General features: G+C 42.5%; 2 protein-coding genes across 3 annotated transcripts; both read right to left on the bottom strand.

The window, feature by feature from the left end:
* Positions 1-3,253: 3,253 nt before the first annotated feature.
* On the bottom strand, positions 3,254-7,544 carry aqp9a (aquaporin 9a). Its single transcript, XM_086298956.1, has 6 exons — positions 7,304-7,544; positions 7,031-7,157; positions 5,976-6,113; positions 5,674-5,792; positions 4,513-4,730; positions 3,254-4,020 (listed from the first exon to the last, which is right to left on the bottom strand). Exons 1-6 carry the CDS (start codon positions 7,403-7,405, stop codon positions 3,813-3,815), a joined length of 912 nt encoding a protein of 303 aa, XP_086155082.1. The 5' UTR covers positions 7,406-7,544; the 3' UTR covers positions 3,254-3,812.
* Positions 7,545-7,923: 379 nt separating this feature from the next.
* LOC147324851 (cingulin-like protein 1) lies at positions 7,924-20,905 on the bottom strand. Of its 2 annotated transcripts, none has more exons than XM_086298953.1 (19): positions 20,819-20,905; positions 18,575-19,456; positions 18,407-18,501; positions 16,919-17,024; positions 16,721-16,816; positions 16,473-16,621; positions 15,464-15,605; positions 15,165-15,377; positions 14,857-15,063; positions 14,670-14,774; positions 14,385-14,537; positions 14,010-14,180; positions 13,638-13,790; positions 10,760-10,849; positions 9,532-9,615; positions 8,777-8,901; positions 8,409-8,517; positions 8,143-8,306; positions 7,924-8,061 (listed from the first exon to the last, which is right to left on the bottom strand). In XM_086298953.1, exons 2-19 carry the CDS (start codon positions 19,433-19,435, stop codon positions 7,983-7,985), a joined length of 3,102 nt encoding a protein of 1,033 aa, XP_086155079.1. In that variant the 5' UTR covers positions 19,436-19,456; positions 20,819-20,905; the 3' UTR covers positions 7,924-7,982. The 2 variants fall into 2 exon arrangements, with proteins under 2 accessions (XP_086155079.1, XP_086155080.1); XM_086298954.1 differs by lacking the exon at positions 20,819-20,905 and adding an exon at positions 20,657-20,800.
* Positions 20,906-21,375: the final 470 nt, after the last annotated feature.

Raw genomic sequence — 21,375 nt, 5'->3', positions numbered from 1 at the left:
AGCTTGCAATACAGACTGGTGTCATGGTGTTTGAAAGATGCTGATTTTGTTTGTGGAAAAAGTTGCGTTTGGGGAGAATGTAAGAGATCGATGTGAAGTTATTAGATCTTGTGATTTTTTTTTTTGATTTTTTATTTATTTTTTTTTACCAAACTGTTTTTCTATGTTCTAATACGAGCACTGCTGAGGAAAAGCACCATCCCACTCCAATCTGTGTGATACTCTGTTAGTGAAGCGAACATCTACACACCGCTAATAAAATAAGAAATCCTTTTACAGCAGTTAAAAGTTAAACTTGCAAAATTGTTGTCCACGTTGTTAAGTACACCTGTTCAAGTGGTCAACACAATATGCAATCAGCCAGTCACGTGCCTGCAATTCAGTGCAGGAATGTTGACAAGGTCAAGACAACCTGCCAGAGATCAAACTGGGCATCAGAATGGCTAGAAAAAGATGATTTAAGCGACTTTGAATGTGGCGTGGTTGTTTGTGCCAGACAGGCTGATATTGCAGCCCTGAGCAATGACACATAGACATCTGTAGGATTTACAGAGAATGAAAAAGAAAAAAGGGAGTATCATTTCTTTACAACCAAGGTATGCAGAAGACCATCTCTGAATGCACAACACATCGAACCTTGAAGTAGATGGGCTACAGCAGCAGAAGATCACTCCAGCTGAAAACTGAGTCAACAATTCAAACAAGATCAACAAAATTATACAGTGGAAAACTGGAAAGATGTTGCCTGGTCTGCGCAATTTCGGACAATAAAATGGGATGTAAACAGCACGAAAGTGTGGATCCTGCTTTGGATTAACAGTTCAGGCTACTGCTGGTGTTATGCTGTGGGGGATATTTCCTTGGCATACTCTGGGCCCCTTAATAACAAATTAGCATTAGTTAAACTTAGTTAAACTTAGCACTTGTGGACTAAGCAGTAGCAAGGCTCTGCTCACCATAAAGGCTGCAGCACAAACAAAGAACCTGCACTGGATGCGCAGAATTAATGCAGTTGGGGGAGGGGGGGGGGCAACTGCCCACCCCTTGGTGGCGCCCCTGATGTGGTTGGGATGAGAACCTGTTGTAAAAATTACAGTACCATTGGAGTGAACATTGTTTACTGTGATAAATGCAGTAGCGTGAGGCTCACAGCAGAGGGCGCAGCTGCTTCAGAGACCATGATGGTGCTGCAGGTTTCCTAGCAGCCTGTGAGTCACCAGCATCAGCAACACAGAGATACGCGCACAGCTTTATATATGTTTTGTTTCAGGAGGACACACAATCCAACACTCATTGCTGCCTGCTCTCAGATATAATTTTTTTAATTTATTTGAATACATTTGTTGGAAGGAAAAAGCAGCTGATCAAAAGCTTTTATTCTGTCTCCGCCACACGCCTGCTCGTGTCTTCCACATGTGTGTTACGCACTATATTATTTATTGCCTATACTTATTGATCACTTTGCTCCATGAGTGCATTCAATGATGTAACACCCATAAAAAAAGTAAGTCAAATCCAGGGAGCATGCATTTGCACATGCAGGGGAATGTGGCCCGCTATCGATTCTCTGCGCATTTCTTCGGCTACAGTTGCTGGTTGTAAACACGATTTTATTAAATCCAGGAACAAGGGATGAGGTTTAGTATTTTGTGTCTCATTTATATTCCAGTACGTTTACACCAGTGATTGAATATGTACTGATTTTGTGATCCATTCTCATACAATTCCCCCACAGCTCCCACATCTATGTCCCTCTACATCTGAAACAGCGTAACACAGAGGATATTATCAATATTCTGCATTTACAGTTCCAGCTCTCTGCAAGGAGCTGATGTCACAGCCGATCAGCAAGCAGTGTGCCTTTTGTTTCTCCTTGCAGTGACAAAAGCACGACTGTAAAACGGGCACTTGTGGACTGAGCGGCAGCAAGGCTCTGCTCACCATGAAGGCAGCAGCACAAACAAAGAACCTGCGCAGAATGAATGCTTGTTTCGTTGTCCAGCAGCCAGAGGATTTTCAGTGCTCCTACACTCAGTCAGTCTGAGGGGTTTAGTCATTAGTCTTGGTTACTTGTGTACATGGAAAATCCCCAGACCCAGTTCTTTTACCGTCACCCCACATTATTCAAAGCCTGAAAAAGGGATGAAAGACAAGAAGCAAGAATCACATGTACCTGCACATGTATCTTCATGTCCGTCTACAAACTGCCCACTCTGTCCTCTGTAGCTGCTCCCCAGCTTAGAATAAGATTATATATCAGCTAATTTAGTATTAGTATTTGTTTGTCCCCTGATTGTTGCTGTCTCTCTGCTAGTGTTACTGTTGAACTGCTGTATGAAGCCATATGGACTGTAAATAATGATCCATTTACTCACAGAGTTTTGAGTTACTTGTACTTGTTTCATATGCCTGTGTGCTTTTACTCTGCTAGATTTAAGAGGCACGTACCGAGACTCTGAGATATAAGGGCCTAAATTTACACCGATTTCTGTTGGAAATATCCAAAATATTTTTTCAATATAATGGAACTTAACATTAAATCTGACTCACTTCTAACTATTCTTGGAATGCTGAAGGAATGAAGCAGGTAGCCCAACATGTTTGTGCTACAGCTGCTTACTACTAGCTTACTACTTTTCTTTTTTATTTTGGAAAACCTTAAAAAAAAGCATGGCTAACTGAGCTAACGGAGACTTTGAATTAAATTTATCCTGTTTGGATGTTAAATTATTCTCAAATTTTATAGCTTCTTTTCCACATGTTATACAGGAGCACTCGTCAAGTTAGAGAACTTGGAACAAGTTTTTCTCCACTTCACAGCTCTTATTTAACATGGGTTTTCTTGAACATTATCAGAACTAGAATTCAATCCATATTATTAAAATAATTCTTTTGGTATTCTTATTTTAACTCAAAGGTGAGAATCCCCCAGATGAAACAATGATGAAGCTTCTCACTTTTAAGTCTTATCATCCCATCATATTTGACTTTTCTAACAATTCTGCAGCGTTGAAGTTGCCACCTGAGGTTCCTGGTGGAAGTAAAATCAGACAACCCACTGAGTCTCAGCTCCTTCATCTGCATTGGGGACATTAGCTGGAGCGATGACATTCTACAGGACATACTTCGTCTGTGGAGCAATTTACAAACTGCTCGTATGAGAATGTTTACATCAACTGAGCATCTCATTTTAGGTTGATGTGCAGTTTTCTATTACAAATGCAGCAGAGCAGTGAAGAGAAAAATCTTAGGAGAAGTTGCAACTTGTAGAAACTTTAATGTCGACAAACAAAAGTGAGTAAGAGAGTTTTGCAAAAAGTCAAAACAAGCACAAAAAGTTTGAAGTTAATACGCAAATATCACGACAACCACTGAGAAAAACACAAAGAAATGTAACAGGGAACTTGCAAGCATGCAGAACTAATATTCTATTTTTAGTATATGCAAAAAAGGAGAATTTTTTTGTATATACAAAATGGTATTTACAACACATATGCTGCTAATATTTATGTAATGATCTCAAATACACAGGACTGAGATTTCCATGAGTTTATGAAAAATGCAACAACAGGCAATCGAGCAAAAGTTATTCCGTGTTTTCAGAACATTTCCAAATATATTTTATTTTTATTTAGACCCATGGAAGTCTTTGGTGGTGTATCGGGCTGAAAAAAGCTTGAAGTATAACTACAGCCTATACAGCTACCAATGAGATGACACTGACACATGGATCCTGTCCTTACAGATGGAAGCTGCGCTGGTGTTCATCTGACTGACAGTAAAAGCGCTCAGTCCTGAAGGTGAAAGTCTTCTTAACTCATCGTGATCATCTCATATTTGTCCTTCAGACTGCTGTCATCATCCTCTTCGTCTTCCTCGTCCTCCTCCTCTTCCTCCTGGGGCTTCTCGTGCTCGACGTGGGGGTGGTGCAGCTCAATGAACAGGTAGTATATGACGGCCGCGACCACTCCCCCCACCATCGGTCCCGCCACTGGGATCCACCACCAGTTGTCTGCGGTGCTGCGTGCAGAGAAAAGGGAAACAGGAAGGAAGAGTCAAAAACACCAGTGGGAGAAAAAAGAGGCAGCTGTTGATCGCCGGTGCCTCCATCGGATCATGCACAAGCATCGACTGCATCTGTCAAGCGCATGTGACACTATGTAACACGTGTCACCAGCACGGGCTCACTTCGATAAATAGCTCAATGAAAGATTTGAAGAGAGGCAGGGAGATATGTCTGTATTTACATTTTCATTTCACAGAATGTGTCCACATGTTTATAACTGCAAAATTATTTTGTAAGTAAGAGATCATCAAATAAAGTTACTACATAAGTCCACATTTAGTATGTGATGCATAGTTTCTTTGTATACATTAATGATCTATTCTTCAGAAGTTACATATTCCACGCATTTTAATAATAATACCACGTTTAGACTTTTTCACCTAATGGCCAAACTGCCCACCCATCATCATCATATAATCATCTATATGTGATTCGACTCCACCTACCTGAAGACCTCCATCCCCCATCCTGCCACAGCTGTGAACAGTCTGGGTCCCAGGTCTCTGGCTGGGTTCAGGGGGTAGCCACAGTTCAGCCCCATGGACACGCCGATGGCCATGATGATCAGGCCGATGGCCAGCGGCTCGACGCCTTTAGGAGCTCCGATGTTTCCGCCGTCGATGATAGCAAGAATGCACAAAACCAGCATACCTGTTCCCACCACCTTCGAGAGAGGAACAGCAAACCTCTGATTAATGGATGAGTTTGGCTGTGTAGCTTTGATAAACGCTGGTAACATCCCAATTACAATAATATACTACATGGAGCAGCAGTTTCCCAGTGACAGCTTTTACCCATCTGCCATCAGACTATTAAATTCACAACGCACATCATAATAAAGACATAAGCCATGGATACAGTCTAAACGCTGAGCACAACTCAGCTGTAGTTTTTATTTGATATATTAGATATATATTGTTTATATATTGTTTCTTTGTTTAATGTTCTATAACGCGGACCAGTGCACATATTAATATATTCATTAACTCATTTCATGTCATTTATTTGAGGGATTTTTGTGCAATTTGAAGTAACTAAGCTATTTGTTTACTTCACAGTCATATAATATGCCATCATGTGAATTTCTTCAAACTTCTATTATAAAATAACTATAATTTTCTAACTGAAAACATCTGAATACAAATTAATAAAACATGTCCAGTTAATGTGTATAGTGATCTGGGTGCATTTAAATCACATTTGCAACATCTTAACTCTGATCCCTGCGCAGATGATTCACTCTGACTCAAATCGTACTTGACCTCTGAGCATGAGAATGAAAATAACATTTGCATAAACACAATCGCACTAAGCAGACTTATCGCAGCGCTTTACCTGCTGTGGTTTCCACCATCTTTGGAAACACAAGCAGACGTGTTAATTTTGTATTGCTGCAACAAATAAACAGACTGGAAATGGCGTTAAGTAAATGTGACCTTCTGCAGAGTACCAGGAAATGGACATTAGGGCCAAAAGTGAGCCGAAAAGGGGGTGTTCTCAGACTAAATAGGCCGATCGATTCTGCATTAGCCACATTGGCCAGACTTTACAGTATTTAGAGGCAGAAAGAGAGCGGAGGTCAGTGGTTCACCGCGACTAGAGCTTGCCTGATCAATGAAGCCGCCGAGGACTGACAGGTGTCTGCCGGGGTATGAGGCAAAAATGTGGCCCGTTGCATTGATACCCGTCACTGACAGAATCCCACTGGTGAAGTCCATGAAGGCATCTGTGAGGAGCACAAAGAGACATCTGACATAACTGCAACAAGTCACAGGGATCCATTTCTATCTTGTGCAGTCAAACCCAGGGTTAAAATATTCTCACAGCGGCAGCTGAGTGTTGTGCACTTAATCACTTCTTTACATAACACTTGTTATGGCTTTATATACATATGCAAAGGAGGCTTCACCATAGTATAATCCAAAGACTGCAGCAGCTCCTGCAAAAGCACCAAGAAACTGAGCGATGACGTAGAAAGGAAACTTCCAGATCTTCAGTTTGCCCAAAATTACCATGGCCAAAGACACAGCGGGGTTCACATGGCCCCCTGGGAGAGAGGACAAAGCACAGAGTAAAAGAGGGGTGCAGTGTGTGTGTGTGTGTATGTGTGGGTGGCTGGCATGATATCCTCTCCATCATTAGTGAGGCTGTCACATTTACAAGAGGCAACAGCAGGGGAGCAGCCCCCCAGGGCGGTTCACGGTTTGTTTTTTTAGAGGCAGAATAAAGGTCACTACCTCAAAAAAACAAAAAAGATTCTGTTGTTATTTTTAATAAGGCCAGGTAGTTTTTATATATATATATATATATGAGAAACCTGCCTGTTATATCTCTTCATGAAATACTATGGGTGGGGGTTTGATTTAATTCAATTCAAACCCCTGCTCACATGAAGTAAGCATTCTCACTGGGACTGAGTCTGGTCTCTGCTATAGACAGATGAACGTAGCCTATGATCAATGCAGTTTGCAGGACATTTAGTGCCCAGGGTTATGTACGACCCCAGAGAGGCTGTGTTAATAAATCAATGGTCAGTACACATTTGGTGGATCTGGACAGAGAGCTGGCACCTTCCTGTTGATGCCGGAGCTGGGGGAGGTGGCACATGGCCGGACAGGAAGCCATAAAGATTTAATACTACAAGCTGCATGCCTCATGAGTATCAATGTTTTTATTACAGCAGCACGTACAAGAGAGTCGTGTCAGATTGTTTTATATGTTCTGGCAGAGACGGTTTGTTTTGACTATAAATTAAGAGGTTAAGATAGAACGCTAAACAAACTTTTAACAACTACAATGTTAAAACTTTTTACTTTTGATTTTCTTCACAAGTGTGTCAGCTCTGCTGGCCATGCATAAATTAAGCAGAGCTAATCGGGGTCTTGCAGCCCATCTGAGGCCAACTTTATGTCAGCAGAAATAAAGAATTAACTAAATAAGAGCAACATTAAAAGCGGCATTTACCTGAAACTCCACCGGCCACATACGCTGCCATCATCAGGCCTACAGAGAAGCCGATGTGGACGGTGAGGGGTTCGCCCAGGGTGTTTCGACTGAGGACGGTCTGAGCGACGGAGCCGCAGCCAAACAGCTGACAAACAGAGAGGAACATATCATTAATCAAACTGAAATAAAACAATCAGCTGAAGGAATTATAGGAACTTCTAAAGCGAGCAGATGCAATGTTTGATTTCTGAGAAAAAAAATAGTTTCATTCTAAAAGAAAAGAATACTTACAACCAAGACAAACGTTCCCAGGAATTCTGCCAGAAATTCCTTAAATATTCCATGTTTTAGAGCACAGTGTTGCCTCATGCTTCTCTTGTTTTGTACTTCCATGTATCGCCGTGCCAACAGATGTCAAAACTGTCAGGCGCTTTGAATCCCTGGAGCTCATTAGAGTCACATCTCCACCTCTGCACAGCCTCAGCCATTAAGAGCAGGCCATTGATCCATTCGTACAACTACCATTCTGACAGAGTTTCATAGCTGAGGGTTACCAGCAGACGAGTTTTGTGTTGTTTTTACATTTAAACTAAGCTTTCTCTCATTTTTTTGTTCAAAGTCAAAGTCTCAGACTGACAGAAATGTCACACAGCTGTATTTATTTCAGTGTCTGGAGGCGTATATACACTGTTGAATGTTGAAAAAAGCATTTTAGTGCATTTAGTTATTATCTTAAGAACGTTCACGCCACGTCATATTCATTAATACACCAACAGAATAAATTAGAGATTAAGAATAATCAAGTTGGTTTGATAATGCAGTTATAAATATCACCACAAGAGGTCAGCATTGGCAAGGTGCCATGCAGCTCAAGGTGGAAGTCACACCTGAGTTGTTAATGACATTTTACTCAATTGTGAAATGTTCACAGTGACATTAAATTCCAGATTGAATTCTTTTTAAGCGCGGGTCAGTCAGATCCCAGGTCGTCTAAGTCGTTCACATCGTCCTCTGCGACCTTAGTGAGGGGAGTGGCCTTCTTCTTCCGCCTGTTGAAGCAAAAACATTAAATGATGGTGATGACGTGATTTAGTGCAGCGGCATGTTAAAGGCAGAGAGCGATCGATCACCTCATCTCATTCCGCACTGCACTCAGCTGGCTGTGAAGCTGCTCGTTGGCCTCCATCTGCTCATCCAGCTCTCTCTGCAACTTCTTTTTAGCGTGTTCCAGACGCTCGATCTCCTCCTCCGCCTCGTCCATCTGCCTCTTCGCCGTCTTTAGCCTCTGAGTCAGCTGCAGAGTTCGGGGAAAAACGAGATAAAGAATCACGAGTCGAGTCGCCTGCTGAAGAGAACATCGTAACAAGGTTTTATTCGTGGTTAAAGATGTGTCGACCTGGTCCGTCTGGCTCTGCAGGTTGAGGCGCTCCTCGTCTCCCTGCATTTTCATCTCCTTCAGCTTGCGCTCCAGCCTGCGGTTCACTTGTTGTAAGTTGTTGTTGTCCCTGAGAGCAAAAGCAACAAGGGATCATGTGCCTGTTTTTTCCTCCAGCTTTGTGTAACTTAACACACTCCTAGTGTGCAGACCAGAGATGATTTTTCTTACAACCAAGTGATAAATGGGTCCACCACTCACTGAGAGCCAGGACCAAGAATCTGAGTTTCTGTAGTTGCACTGATCCATACAGCCTTAATCCATATTAATGTCTAAAACTGATGAGAAGTTGTTAAAGTAAGGTCACTTTTTGCTGTGTGTTTGCTCACTTCTCTTCTCCTTGCAACCTCTCCTCCAGCTCCTGGATGCGGATGTTGAGCTTGGAGACGAGTGAGTCCTGGTTGCTCTTCTGTGAACCTTCCAGATGAGCCACTCTGCTTTTAAGGTCCTTATTCTGCCAGAGAGAATACGGTGAAGAATTTTAGCTTTTTAAAAAAAAAAAAAAAATCTGTAATAGCAACATGAAGCAGTAGTTTCTCAGGGTGGTCGCAGTTTTGTTTGCTTCTTGCACAAGAATGTAAGAGCTTGAGGTTGTTATTCCACGGATCCAAAGGGGGGAGGCAATGGTCTATTAAACAAAGTAGGAAAAAACAAGCTTTGCAAAACTTTGCACAGTTGTTAACCCTCAAGCATGTAAGCAATACAGTTTGGTGAGCAATGCTGAGAGTAAGCTGAACCTTTTTGTATCTTTACAAGAAATTTTAAAAAAAAAAACTCTGCAGGGCACCTTTGAGCAGGTTTCCATTAACACCATTAACATCAATGCTGATATTGAACATGAATCTTACAATTTGAACGCCATGCTGATTTTATTCCACATGCATTTACATGAGTATTTCACTTGATTTTGGTTATTATTTAAAAGCAAAAGCTTAAAAGAGCTGAGTATCTAACTTGGATCTTAACCCTCATTTTTCAGCAGCAGTCTCTTGCATCACATTGACTCCACCTTAAGATTTTTTTTTCTCCAGAAATGATTTCACTCTGTTTAGCTGTCTGGTGTTGGGGGGTTAGGGATAATTACCTGCCTCTCCAGGCTTATCTTATCGCACTCCAGATCCTGCCTGGCAGATCTCTCCTGCATCAGTTCATTCCGCATCTGATCCATCTGTTAATGCAGAGAGAAACATAGTTTTTATTATCCATTATACATGTACTGCATAACATCGCACATAAGAAATACAGCTGGGACATATGGACACTGAACTACTAATTTATTATTTGCTGAGCTTGTACTTCATATGTTTTCCCCCTGAAAGTAGACTTTTACTTATTTTCTCTAAACACTCAGTTTGAGGTGTTTTTTTCCCTGTTGGTTCAATGTGACGTCAAAGAAATTGATATTCTTGCTTAGAGACACAAAGGCATCTCAGATGCACAGAGTTGCCCGGAGGCTGTGAGGACAGACGCATCTACCTCCTACCGTTCAAACGTTTTGTTTGTGATGGGCAGCCAATCAGAGGAAAGTTCGCTTAAAGAGAGGAGGACAAAGTATAAATTGCAGGGTAACCTTTGAATAATGCAAGAAACATTGATTTAAAAGGAATATAAGGCACTAGAAATGTGCACAAGGGTTCTCCTTTAACACTAAACCTCACAACTTGCTTTCCGTTCACATGCATTCTCTTCAATACTGACTGCAAACAAGACCATGTGTTATTACAAACTTTCAGTTTAAATAAAAGGTTTCCATAAAAACAGAGGAAATTCAGTCCGGTCTGAGCGGACACATCAGATCTAAAGGCTCTCCTCACTAATAACATCCAGAGGCCCAGAGGAGGGAGTGTGAATACTTGCTCACAATAGTTAGCTGTTTTTTGGGGGAGCAGGGAGTGGGGGTGGGGGGCTTAGTAGTTTAACCAAAAGAGCATTTTGTGTCACCTACTGTGTACTACTTTGCTCCCCTAAACGTAGGCCAGCATTAAAAGCACACTGAAGATGAGGAAGCGGTGAAGAAGCATGATTAATGACCAGACGAAACAACAAAACAAACTTGTTTTACGCGCAGCTCAGAAACATCAGCAGCTTTGGGTGTTTGCAGAGAAATCTGAGCTCTCAGCTCAACATCTGTTTATGATCAAAACAGAGCTGAGGGCCCAAAATTGAGACAGGCAATAAATCTATCACTGGTAGGTTGTTGTTTTTGTGGAGGGAAATTCATGAGCATTAGAAAAATGCAAAATGTGAGCTTCATCTGGAAAAAAAAACACACACACAAAAAAACAGCAAAGACAACAAGGGAGTAAACCTGCCTGCTCCTTGGTTTTGTCTAATCGCTCCATCAAGCGGTCAGCACTGCCGCGCTCATCACAAAGGTCTTCTTCCAGGTGGCTGATGCGCTCCTGAGAGGAGAGGAAATGAATGAAAAGATGCTTCAAACCATCATCGACTTCATTTAAATTGCACGCTGGAAGCACAGGGGACATGAGATATTTATCTCTGGAGAATGTGGTTAGAAAGCTGACTCAGATTAGACGAGGGTATTGGGTAACATTATACAAGGAAGCCTTCAGGAAAAATGCACAAAAAAACCCGCTTTGCTATTATGTTAAACTCTGCTTGCGTTAGCAGTGGATGTGTGTGTGTGGGGGGTGGGGGTAGGTAGAAGAAGGTTTCTGAGAACGGTCGGACAGGTCTGATAACTTTCAACAGTAAATACGCTCTTCCTCGGTTGATACAAAGTGTCAACAGTGCGCACGCTGGTATCACTGTGTAATGTTTTTGCATCGGCAAGACAAACAGGGCTGAGCTGCGAGACGCTGTTTCCAGTGAACTTCTCCTCACCCAGAGCAGGTACAGGTGACAGTGCAAATACACGCAGAGGAACAGGTAAACATTACGTGTGTGACTGCGCGCTCTTACACGTGTTATAGCTGGGAATATTACTGTTGCCATCTAACCATGTGGGTAGATTTTCATCTTTAAGCTTAAACTGGAGGATTAGATCTACAGTGAACTCTGAGATACTTTTGTATTACTTGGTTTTATTAATGCAGCCACACAAATTTTAGTAAAAAGTCTCGCTCCAGGTCTGTATAAACAAGAGGCAAGCACCTGGAAAAGACAGTTTAACAATGCTTCATTTTAACCTTTCCCTTTCTGCACCCATAGGGATGTAGGTAAATGAGCAGACACTGTAAGACAGACACTTAAGTGATTACAGGATTGTTTTTCCATCTGCAGTCATTTTTTTCTCTAATTCTGCCCTGGGAACCTCAGCACCTTTCCCCTCATATCTGGAAACTCTGGTGTGGAAAGAGCAACAGCAAGAACAGTAAAGAACACTGCAGACATAAATAACAGCAGGCAGGCCACTGAATGAGTTAGAAATAACAGGAAAAGGAGGGGGTGGGCAATAGGTGGGTTGCAAAGTGGCTTGCACGGGCAGCAGAACAGTATCCAGACTAAAACAACTTAAATACTGTGACTATATGAAATTCTATTACGGATGATAACAGCTGACTAAAAGGACTTCCACTCCTTGGCTAGTTTGGAGATACAATTAAGCTCAATTTGTTACAATGTTTAATGTAAAATATTTTTAACAAATAAGTATATTAACTAAGGTGAAATAAAGGCTACGTCCACACTAGCCCGGATAGAGTTGTGCGTCCACATTGAAACGGCCGAAAACACTTACGTTCCAGTACTGCGCATGCGTGAAACGCAAGACGATTCGGCCTGCCTGATTTCTGTCTGCCGCATATTTACTTTCCGGCTCTTTGAAAGGTCAAGTTTTTAAATGGATTACCGATGAGGTGGACTTGTTGCTGCGAGTAACACAAAAGTACAAAGTTGCAAAAGCGAGTGAGAATTAACAAATTTGAAGAAAAGCTATCTGAAGCATGTACAAACTGATATTAATCTTTAATAGGGCTGTCGAAATTGAGAGCAAACAAAACAACTGCTGCCCTCCGCTATCTTTGTTTAATTGGTCACATGACTGCATCACATGACTAAAATGCGTCATTGTTTTCCAAGGTCTCATTTTTCGCTGTCCACACTGCGACGCGAAAGCACCGTCTTCAAATTTATTCATTTTCAAAACGCCTTGTAGACGGGAGGCCAAAACGGAGAGAAAACGATGCGTTTTCAAATGAAAGCGCATTAGTGTGGAAGTAGCCAAAGTGTTACCAACAGTCTTGTGTTCACTTGGGCTATGTCCACACGTACCCGGGTATTTTTGAAAACGCAGATTTTTCTATGCGTTTGCACCTTTCGTCCACACGTAAACGGCGTTTTTTGTCACTGAAAACGGAGATTTTAAAAAACTCCGACCAGGGTGGATATTTTCTAAAACTCCGTTTTTGCATTTACGTGTGGACAAACGCAGCGTCAAAGATGTGCGCCTTTTCTGACGTCACAGTGTGCGCCACGTTATTGTTTCGGTGAAATGAATTTCTACAATACTGTTAATTGTAGTCTCTGCAGTGTTTAAATGCTTACATATACACACACAGTTACTGTCCCTCCACACATACGACTCGGTTCTGCTTCTATGCCCCAGCTTTGTTTACTTTTTCCCACCGAGGCTTCTAGACTTCTGATTGGCCAACATTTCTACACGGTTAGGAATATAGCGCCACCTGCTGCTTTGGCATGTTCCTAGCAGCGTTTTCCTTCATTTCTGCCTTTACGTGTGGACGGGATTATTTTTTAAAACGAAAACGGAAAATTTCCGTTTTCAAAAATACCCGTGTACGTGTGGACGGAGTAAAATAAAATAAAAAATGGGGTAGGAACAGGTTATTTTGTTTCTGTTACCATCCGAATGTAAATTGTTTCAGAAGGTAAACCATCAATCCATCCATATGTTTTTGCTTATCCAATAAAATGACACAGGAGGTGCTGGAGCCTATCTCAGCCACCATGGGGTGAGAGGCGGGGTACACCCTGGACACGTTAACAGTCTGTCACAGGACTAACACAGAGAGACAGGAAACTATTCAAATTCACCAGTTAACCAGGCCCCTAAAAATGCATGCCTTTGGAAAACCAGAAAACATGCAAACTCCACACCGAAAAGCCTGATGGAGCAATTGAACCCACAACCTTCTTGCTGTGAGGTAACAGTGGTAACCACCGCTGCATTTTGAGTTTGACAAGCTGGAGGTTCAGAGATGTTTTTACCTCCATGAGTTTGACCTGGCGCTCTCGCTCGTCCATCGCGGCAACATTCCTCTCCTCCAGCTCCTCCACCTTCTGCTCCAGCTGCCGGCCCCTCAGCTGGGCCTCCTGCTGCTCCCTGCGACACCTCCGCAGATCCTCCTCCAGAGGAAACAGCTGAACAAGAAAACAGCTCAAAGGTTAAACACAAAGCAACATGCAATGTCCGGTGCTGAGCAGTAAAGCAGACACTTCTACAGACAACACATAATCCGTAGAGTCTGACCACTTTTATTCAAAATCATACAAAACGTGCATGTTCTCATACTCTTATTTTTCTTTTGGTGACTAAGACTAATTCATGCTGATGAATCAGGGAGACGGTGAGCACCACACCTCTTCCTGCAGTTTTTTGGCTGCCTGTCTGGATTTCTCCAGCTCTGCTCCCTTTTCCTGCAGCTGTCTCCGCAGCTCGGCCAAGTCCCTCTGACTCTTTTCTTTGGCCTCATCGACCTGGTTCTGAAGCACATCTGTGGACGCCTCACACTCCTCTATGATGCCATTCATCTACCCGTGCAGATAAACAAAGAGCTCAGATAAGCGAGACATAGGAGATGAAAGAAGTTATGCAAGCACGAGACTTAACAGCTGTTTCTGGTGATCTCATGGCTTCAGGGTTAAGATAGCAGACTTTCAGGCCTCATTTGGCTCCAAGAACACATAGAATTTTTTTGGAAGGCCTTAAAAGAATAGTTTATGTCCCCCTCTCACCTTCCTCTGCAGTTGCTCCATGGCCCTGTCCTGCAGCCTTCTCTCATCTTCCAGCTCAGTTTTTGTCTTCCACAGCTCCTCCACTTGCTTCTTCTCCTCCCTGAGCTTCTCTTTCAGGTCTCTGTGCTCATGGTTCAATTTGGCTAGTTTACCCTGTCAGAAGAAAACCCAGAGTAAAGAATTCATTTCAAGAGCATAGCTATGATGCTCATGAAATAATATGATATAGTAGACATGATGAAGTGTGCTCCATTTTTCTCCCGCTCAACCTTATTTCCTTGATACCTGCACGTCTTCCAAGCGAGTGAGCAGCGACTTGTTAGACTGACACATCTCTTCTTCATTCCTCCTCACATCGTCCAGCATTTCCTCAACCTGTTGCTTTTCCCTCTGAAACGGCATGAAGCAAAAGAAAACTGAACAAACTGAAAATTTGACATTTATCTCCCTACATTTGCACCCCTTTCCTCACCTCAAGCTGCTTTGATCTCTGCTCCAACTGTCTTTCTGTGGTTTTGTACTCCTGGATCACCTGATTCAGCTGCTCCAACTTGTTGTTAAGCTCTTGCACCTTCCCTCTCAGCTGATCTCTCTCCTGGCTCAGCTCCTTCAGTTGCACCTTAGCTGCACCGCTCTCCTCCTCCGCCTCGAGCTTCTTCTGGCAGAGCAGAGCATTGCTCTGAGAGACAGGGCGAAAGCAAAGTGTGAGATCAACATCGAAATATGACGTGACACAGGGGTGTGATAGATCAGAGCAAATGGAGGTATGTTTCCTGGTACCTCTTTAACCAGCTCCAAGTGCCCGAGCAGCTTCTGAAGCTCCTGTTCGTGCTCCTCCTTCAGAGCAGAGGTGTATATATCCTGAGTCTCCACCTCCTCTTTAAGTGCTCCCTTCAGGGCACTGAGCTCCCTCTCTCTGCGATGCAGCAAGTCCTCCTGCTCTTCCTTCACCTGTAGCATCTCCTGAAATTCTGCATGCAGCTGGGATAAATCCTGTCAAATTCACCATCACAAATATATATTTAAGGGAAAAAGCTGCTTTACATCTGCTATATTTTGGCTCGCGGGCTTTCATTTACCTGCAGAAGGACTTCTTTCTCTTCATTTATCACCTCTGCTTTCTTTGCTCGGTCCAGCTCGTCGTGCATCTCTGAGAGCTGCTGCTGAAGGTCCTGCATCTCTGCTTTAGCTCTCTCTTTCTCAGCCTTCATTTGAGCCACCCTGGCAACATACGAGAACAGATTCATATTTCATATCAAAGACAGGAGCTCGCTTATTCTCCTTAAATGCTGCAAAAAGCTGCTTAACTGGAATAGACTGAAAAACAGGAATCTTCACTTTTGAAACAAACTACCACTAAACCAAAAGTGTATTCAACTAACTGCTTTCAGTTCAATGCCCTTCATCCAATCATACATCAGAGTGCACTCAAGTGACCAGAGAGCATGAGCAGAGGCTTACACGAAGACCCTGAAAAACAGCATTGAGTTAAAGTTCTGTATCTCAGGATTTCATTAAAATAATGTTGTTGAGTTTTTTTCCAGTGGGAAAAATACTAATTTGTCTTTTTGCTTAGTTTAGAAGATCAAAAGCACTTTGTAATATGGCAGCAGTACTAGTTCCGTCAAAAAGCAACAAATCCTCCAGATCAGCAGGCTGTGCAGTATCATTTTTATTTTAAAATGCACGTGCTGGGCTCTTTCATGACCAGTAGCACTTGGACTTGGACCTGACCATTTAAATCCCAACAGTCGGTTTGTATATGGAGTGCTTCACCTAAACTGCAGAAACATGACACATTCAGGCTTGGCGAGTCTAGTTTGACTTTAGTGTCAGATGGCTGCCCCGCCCTGAGCCTGGTTCTGCAGGAGGTTTCTTCCTTTTAAAGGGGTGTTCTTCCTTCCCACTGTTGCCAAGTGCTTGCTGTTAGGGGGCTGACTGATTATTGTGTCTTCACCTTACAATATAAAGTGCACTAAGGCATTTGTTGTGATTTGGCACTAAATAATTAAAACCAAATTAAACTGAATCACTAGGCAGAGCTTTACTTTAAAGCTTTGGTGAATGACCTGAAGGTCACAGCCTTACTCCTCTTTGGTAAACTGAAGTTCTGCCTCAACTTCTCCCAGCTTGTCCCTGAGTTGGCTGAGCTCAGCTTGGCTTTTTATCAGCTCTTCCTGAAGTTTCTTCTTCTCTGTCCTCGCCTTCTCACAGGCTTTGGCTAAAGTCATTTCATTCTGCAGGAAAAGAACAACAACAGACAGGGACATTGTCAGTCACAGGAAGAGGAAGTGAGCTGTTTGGAGGTGACTCAGCAGGATGGGGCTACACTACACCTTCATCTCAGCGTCTAGTCTTTGCCTCAGTTCCGACACTTCTTTCTCCAGCTCTGCCTGTTTCTCCCGCAGGAGCTTTATCGCCTCTTCGTAGTCCTAAAAGCAAAACATTGCAATAATATAAGCAGTTTCAGACAAACACAATAAATCACATTGGAGAGTGAGCTGCCCTGACGAACATCTCATGCCAACACTGACTTTCTCCTCCTGCTCCACATTGGCAGCAGTTCTCCATTTGAGCTTGTTGATCCTCCGAAAGAGCAGGTGGACCTTTCTATGGGTGGTGGAGTCGTCATCAGTCGTTCTGGGCAGCAAGAAAAAATATTTAGCAAACACAGTAACAACACCGATGAAAAGATGAAACTTGATCTGGTTGCGGCAGGGCAGGACCTCCTCTGAGCGTGATGTCAAGTAGCTTTGGTATGCAGAAATAAAACATTGTTCACTTGACCTCTCTTAGGGGTACAACACATAATTCAGCATTTTTTTGTAAATAAATTGCACCAAACAGGCACTGGTAGATGTTTCAAACTTTCCAAGTGCAGCAGATATTTTATCAGTAAAAACATGGTCGTGCTCTACATTCCTGACTTGAGAACACACATCTGGAGCAGCTCCCCGTATCAGACTGCACTGCCTGATCTCAACCACACACTCACCACTAGACCAACAGGGAGTACTGAATATACTATTATGAAAAGTGAGACAATGTTATACACAACAAATATAACTTGTTTTTGTTCGATTGGTTTTTTATTGGAAATTAGGTTGAAAACAGGAAACAAAACTTGTTTATTAAGATAGTTTAGAGTAACAGCAGAGCCGTTATGGAAGATATTACATATTTTAGATGGAGCCTAGACAACTGCCCCCATCACCCGGACCACTTGCTTATCTGATCTCAAGCTCAAACAAGCTGTTTCTCATGGAAAATGTATAGATAAAGTCTACATCCTTCAGAGTTTATGATTTATAAGTATTGTATGTACTGTTTGTGCAATGTTAACCATGTTGCCAGATCGTCTGTAAAGCACAAACATCTCCACCGCACGTGTTCACATTAGTGCACAACTCCTCTATTTTGAGTCTGATATACGGATATACTGGTAAGGAAGTATGTGGGGCATTGCAGGTGAGGTGTGGATGAGCAGGGGGGGGAATATAGAATGAGACCAAGTCAATTAAATTGTTTTTTAAGGAAAAAGAAAAAAGGGGAAACTATATTATACTTTTATTTCAGTAAAATTCCTTTGTTATTGCTAATAATTTATTTTAAAAAGGGTCTAAATCTCACAACAGGTCATATCCTGTTTGCTAGACTTCAGAGAGCTAATAATGTGACAGCCTATAAAGTAATCCAGAACACTGTCATCTGACATTTCTAAACTTTTGCTTTTGTGCACTTTAAACAAACAAAATTGAAAACGCTGAACTTTAGAGGTGCCGGTCACTGTTCTTTGTAACTGTTTGCACAAAGCCTTGCTCGCTGCTCCTCCAAGTTTACAGTGTGTGCTTAAACGCTAACAATACAAATCAAGCTGCCTTTCCTGTTGGAGTCTCTTATTTAAGGTATAGGCAAACACCGTAATTCAACCCATTTGCAAGAAATCAAATATATGCTCTATAGTTCCTAAAATGTCTGTTTGCCCCTTTAAAGTAAAGTGCCGAAAGCTTGGGGGGACTTACCCAGCCTTCAGGTAAGTGAACAGCATTTGTTTCGTCGTGTCTTCGGCTGGATCTACTGAGAGCTCTTGCTGTCCTTTCAGAAGATCGGGAGTGACCTGATTAGGGAACATACGGCAAATAAATCTGATCTTTCAAATGACAACTTTGCCCTAAAACAAAAGCCTGTACCTGTGCATCTCTTTCATCAGATTCATCAGCCCGGTCACCGCTTGATGCTTTCTCTGCTCTGTGAAGCCCTTTGGCGGTTGTATCTTTGTTGCTTGGTGGCTTTAAGTTGACTTCTCCACTGAGGAGTCGAGCCCTGGCCGATCCAGGAGGGTACATCCCGCCCTTCAGAGACGAGTTCCTGCTAGCTGAAGGGGAGGGCGAGGAGGATTCAGAGGTTCGACTGCTGTCCACGCTGCGTGACCGACGACACTCCTCGAGGTTCAGCCTGTTCCTCGGGCCTCTTCCCCTCCGTTGGTTGCTGTTAAACTGGCTTATTAGTTTCCCTACAGAAATGATGGAGTCGGTCTCCACTAAGTTTGGGGACCTTGGAGAAATTTGTCCACCAGATGGAGGCGCCTTGTTCTGGGTCAACTCAGCAGGGTCTTCTCCTGGGCCCTCAGCAGGCAGAGGGATCCTGGGTTTGGTCACGTTGGTAGTCGGTTTGTTTGAGGCTGTTTGTGAAGGAAACCCCGGGCTCAGTTTATTATTTTCAGGGCTGTAGGATCTCATGATCTCTGGGCGTTTCTGATAATTAAACACGGGGGAGTTAACCATCTTCTGTGGCTCAGGTGATAGCTGTCTGTCATCCATGGACCTTCGCGCCATACCCGGGTTGTACCCTGCCTGGTGAGTGATGACAGAAACGTCCCTGTTGCTGTCCTGGCTTGAACTGTTCAGAACCACATAGGGTTGACCTTTAATCCCTTGAACCTGAATCCTCACTCCAAACGAGTTGTCCTGGCTGCCCCTGTGACTGTGCTCCAGCATGTAGCCCCTCTGTGTCCTGATGTCTGGAGAACCGCTCGGCCTGTGAGACTCCATCCCAACCCCTCTGGAGATAAACTGGTGGTAACACGCACAGACAGGTATGTTAAAAATGACACCAAGAGGGAGACTGCACGGGAGAGTGAATTGAAAACCGATGCTTCAGGTTGGTCAGGCCTTATCATCTGTTTACAAAACACTGGAGCAGGGTTGGAGCTTAAGAGGGAACGTAAGGACAGACATCGAAGGAGCTCCTCCCACAGCTGCACATAAAGACACAATAAATGGATGCTGGTGAGTGCCTGATATTGCTGTGCAATGAAAACAGCTCTTTCTGTGTGCTAATGACAGCGTACTATTGTACAGCCCGAGCTGAGCCAACTGCATGACGACTACAACTGGCTGAGGTGGAGAGGTGTCGTCATCCGCTCCGTCGTATGACACTTGAGGAAAATGTTTGTCAACAAACACACTACTGTGAGGCTGTAACACACAAACACAATAGAAGACAGTATGGTGTCTTCCTACGAGCCCCATCCTTAGCATGCTGCCACTCCAAATAACCCTCGAATGACCAACACTTTTACAGAAGTGACCCGGTGAGGTCATTTGTGACCCCAATATATTGTAGGCAATAATATATATATTTTTATTTCACTCTACATGGCTTTATTGTGCGTATATCTTTTCCTTTAACTATTCCAAAATGTGCTGATTTAGTTAACTATCAATGTTATGGAAAATAATCATGATAATAATAATAGTTTTAAGGGATTTATAAGCACCACAAAATCAGAAAAAAGAGAGAAACACATTAAAAATGTTCATTTTTCAGCCAGTCCAGCCTCAGTTCATTGCGATGTTTGAACTTAGACTAACTAAACAGTAACTTTCACCAACCACCTATCAGTCATAAACTACTTTTGGTTGCCAGGTTGTAGAAAAAACAGCACTCCGCTGCTTTGTCCTGTTAGTTTAAATTGACCAGCCCCCTTCAATTCCCCTTAAATCGACTGCTCAGCTGATGTTAAGTAAAAGTTAAATGACTTGGTTAAAAAAAAAAAAAGACAGCAAATTGTCCCATTGGTGGGTTTTCTACAACCTGCCATGTTCATGCGTAATAAGAGCTTCTAACGTTTCATTGGGTCGTTCTTACTTTGTCATTCTAGGTACTTAACATGAACTCATTTGTCCTTGGATACTACAGTATCTGCCACTCACACACTTTATCCGGATAAACTTTACTTCGCTACTTTAAAAAGGATACAAGAACTCTACCTGCTTCTGTTGTAAAAAGACCGCGACTTAATGAAAAGGTGTAGTAAAAAGTTGGAGTAACATCTTTAAACGCGCTGCTGATCACCGCAGATGGGGTATCTTTGAAGGATTGAGGTCGTTCGCGTTATTTAGAGCAGGTTTTGTTCTTAATCTCAAACTTACCGTATTGTGTGAGCGCTGACTTGTCCTCCTCCTCCTCCTCTGTCCGATCGGACTGTCCAGCCTCCACCCGCCGAGACATGATCAGCCCCGCTCAGAGAGGCGTTCACTGTCACACAGAAACATCATATGACTGCTGCTGCTGCTGCCTAGTGCTCGCTTTGAGGTAGGCTTATACATAAATCTATAATAATGATACGAAGAATTCCCTACATGTAATTGTATTAGTAGTTCTGCAGTTCTAAAGCACGTTTAGTTATTTCTGATTCATGATTATTTAGGATTCATATCCTTATAATACTTCCTCTTTTCTTTCTTTTCATGTATTTATTTATTTGTTTTTGAAAGGGTCGAAATATTTTAACTACAAATATTCGAGCTAAAAAATAAATAAATAAAGGCATGGGTAAAGGAGTTTTTTGGTTTTGTTTTGTTTTTTGTTTTTTTTTATTGCAGGTGATTTTTTTTTTTTTTTACCTGGCAACTCACACAAAATCCAGATTTGATTTCAAAGAGGTCTTAAAGGAAGCTGCCTTGTTGATATTTGGCTAAAGTTCTTA

The sequence above is a fragment of the Aulonocara sp. 'chitande type north' Nkhata Bay genome, linkage group LG7, assembly GCF_057382095.1.
Source record: "Aulonocara sp. 'chitande type north' Nkhata Bay isolate Kocher_YH1m ecotype deep benthic linkage group LG7, A_spYH_male_GT1.1, whole genome shotgun sequence".
NCBI lineage: Eukaryota > Metazoa > Chordata > Actinopteri > Cichliformes > Cichlidae > Aulonocara > Aulonocara sp. 'chitande type north' Nkhata Bay.
Note: the sequence above shows the minus strand (reverse complement) of the source record. Positions and strands in the feature narration are given on the sequence as shown.

Coding starts and splice junctions, on each gene's coding strand:
- aqp9a (XM_086298956.1), bottom strand. CDS start 7,405: ATGGAAGTACAAAACAAGAGAAGCATGAGGCAACACTGTGCTCTAAAA. Junction 7,158..7,303: donor TGGGAACGTTTGTCTTGGTT/GTAAGTATTCTT, acceptor TCTGTTTGTCAG/CTGTTTGGCTGCGGCTCCGT. Junction 4,021..4,512: donor TGGGGGATGGAGGTCTTCAG/GTAGGTGGAGTC, acceptor CTCTGCACGCAG/CACCGCAGACAACTGGTGGT.
- LOC147324851 (XM_086298953.1), bottom strand. CDS start 19,435: ATGGAGTCTCACAGGCCGAGCGGTTCTCCAGACATCAGGACACAGAGG. Junction 14,775..14,856: donor AGAGATCAAAGCAGCTTGAG/GTGAGGAAAGGG, acceptor ATGCCGTTTCAG/AGGGAAAAGCAACAGGTTGA. Junction 9,616..10,759: donor TAGACAAAACCAAGGAGCAG/GCAGGTTTACTC, acceptor CTGCATTAACAG/ATGGATCAGATGCGGAATGA.